The 2,500-nt window shown below is 41.9% G+C and overlaps 1 protein-coding gene across 7 annotated transcripts in view; it reads right to left on the bottom strand.

The window, feature by feature from the left end:
- The window catches only part of LOC113806994 (venom phosphodiesterase), an 18,295-nt gene that overhangs the window by 5,090 nt on the left and 10,705 nt on the right, over positions 1-2,500 (bottom strand). For all 7 annotated transcript variants that reach the window (XM_070127774.1, XM_027358129.2, XM_070127772.1 and 4 more), the window contains 3 exons: positions 2,387-2,500; positions 1,509-1,616; positions 1-91 (listed from right to left, as the gene is read on the bottom strand). The exon at positions 1-91 is cut by the window's left edge and continues 141 nt beyond it; the exon at positions 2,387-2,500 is cut by the window's right edge and continues 3 nt beyond it. In XM_070127774.1, coding sequence (XP_069983875.1) covers positions 1-91; positions 1,509-1,616; positions 2,387-2,500 — 313 coding nt within the window. The remainder of the gene's footprint in view (positions 92-1,508; positions 1,617-2,386) is intronic.

Raw genomic sequence — 2,500 nt, 5'->3', positions numbered from 1 at the left:
CCAGGTTCACGCAGGAGGTCAGGCCGAGGGACTCCAAACCCGCCACCAGCTGCTGGATCGTGCGGTCAGCGTACATGATCAGGGCCTCGACCTGAGGTAAGAAGAGGCAAGGTCAATATAAGTACTTATACCTTCAGAAGAGGGAGGTGAGGCACTCGGTCCTCTCTTTCTATTTTCTCTTTCTCTCTGTCTCTTTCCCATTTCTGTTTATTTCCCTCCCTCCCTTCCTCCTTCTCTATCTGTCTATTTGTCTAATTACGTCTATCTATCTACCTATTGATCTACTGATTATCTATTTCTATTTCTCTGTCTCTTTCCCTTTTCTATTTACCTGTTTACCTCCTTCTCTTCCTCCTTCCTTCCCTATCTATCTATCTATTTGTCTGTCTAACTACATCTATCTATCTATCTACCTACTTATCCACTGTTTATCTATTTCTCTTTCTTTGTCTCTTTCCCTTTTCTGTTTACCTGTTTACCTCCTCTTCCTCCTTCCTTCCCTATCTATCTATCTATTTGCCTGTCTAACTACGTCTATCTATCTATCTATCTACTGATCTACCTGCCTAAGTGTTTCTCTTTCTATTTGTCTAACTACGTATACCTATCTATCTACTGATCTACCTATCTAGTTTATAGTCTACTAACCTATCTATCTATCTACTTATCTACCTATTTACCTATCTATCTATCTGTCTATCTATCTACCTACCTATTTATATCTCTGTCTTCCTATCCCACGCACTCTTTCTTACATGGTAGCTGTTGGGTCCTTCCCCGTGGTCCGTGTGGTATGATTCCATCCCTATCTATCTGTCTATCTATCTATCTAAATACTTGCTATCTATCTATCTATCTATCTACCTACTTACCTATCTATCTATCTGCCTACATACTTATCAGTCTATTTATCTATCTCCCTCTGTCTCAGTTGGGTATATGTAACTACTTACCAACCTACTTGCCTATCTATCTGTCTGTCTATCTACCTATCTACCTACCCACCTATTTATCTATTTATCTACCTGTCTCACTATCTCTTACCTGGTAACTGTTGGGTGTGGTATGATTCTATCCCTATCTATCTGTCCATCTAACTACTTCCTATCTATCTCTCCCTCTCTCTCTGTCTCTTACCTGATTGTTGTTGGCTCCCTCCCTATCTGCCTATCTATCTATCTGTCTAACCAATCTATCTATGTATCTACTTCCTATCTATCTATCTATCTACCCACTTATTTATCTATCTATCTACCTACCCACCTATTTATCTATCTATCTACCTACCCATCTATTTATCTATCTATCTACCTACCCACCTATTTATCTATCTATCTATCTACCTACCCACCTATTTATCTATCTATCTACCTACCCACCTATTTATCTATCTATCTACCTACCCACCTATTTATCTATCTATCTACCTACCCACCTATTTATCTATCTATCTACCTACCCACCTATTTATCTATCTATCTACCTTTTTTTCACTATCTGTCGCTTACCTGGTTGCTGTCAGGTCCCTCCCCATGGCCCGTGTGGTCAGGTTCGTTGAGATACAAGGAGATCCAGGCCGGCCTCTCCTGCTCCGGTAGAGTGACCCAACTCAGTACCTGCAGAGAAAGGTCGTGTCTCGCTAAGGAACTGCTTATGGAATCCGTTTTTCTTTTTGTTATTCATTTTAACTTTTACTTTGTTTCTCTTTATATCATTTTTGTTTTCATTATTGGTGTGTGGTATGGGTACATGATAAAACAAAAGATGTACATCAGATTTAAAGATAAGAGGAAAGGATAATTTCAGAGGACACGAATCAGCGGTGTAATATACTAACGCTGCTGATATAAGCTTGTGAGAAAGGACGGACATGGGATTCACCAAAGAAAATTCTGGTGCGACCTTTTGACTGAAAGGAGTGTCAGGACTCGAATTCGTTTGTTTGTTTTTATGGAAATTCGTGAAATGAGGAAGTGTATGTTAAGTGGACACCGCACTGAATGTAAGCCCTGTTCAGTCTTATGCCTCAGGCTAGTGGTAAGTGTCTGTGTGTCTATTCCTATTTCTTGTAGACGGCAGAATCGCACTGATGGCCATGGACTGCCCTTACGCAGCCAAACGCGTATTCGTTAAGGACGACACAATGTTACGAATGCGCAAGATTTACCCTTGTACACCGAAGTCTCACTGCTACAGAGATTAGAAGATGAGCCTGCTTCCTCTGCTCCAGATTAAGTCGAAAACCTGAGGCGAGTACGTATGGCTCTGTATGTTATTTACGTGTGCGTATGTATGTTAAATACGTGTGCGTACGGCTACGTATGTGTGTTGCAACGATCGAAAACGAGAAAAGACAAATCCGAGATGAACCAGAGCGCCGACCCACCTGTTCGACGCGCTCGCTGAAGAGCGTGTCGTCGCTGTAGGGAAACCAGTAGGTCGGGTGCTGACCGCCGATGTCGGCTTCGGAACCCGGCCAGAAGAACGTCGCGCTCATCTT

The sequence above is a fragment of the Penaeus vannamei genome, chromosome 12, assembly GCF_042767895.1.
Source record: "Penaeus vannamei isolate JL-2024 chromosome 12, ASM4276789v1, whole genome shotgun sequence".
Classification (NCBI taxonomy): domain Eukaryota; kingdom Metazoa; phylum Arthropoda; class Malacostraca; order Decapoda; family Penaeidae; genus Penaeus; species Penaeus vannamei.
Note: the sequence above shows the minus strand (reverse complement) of the source record. Positions and strands in the feature narration are given on the sequence as shown.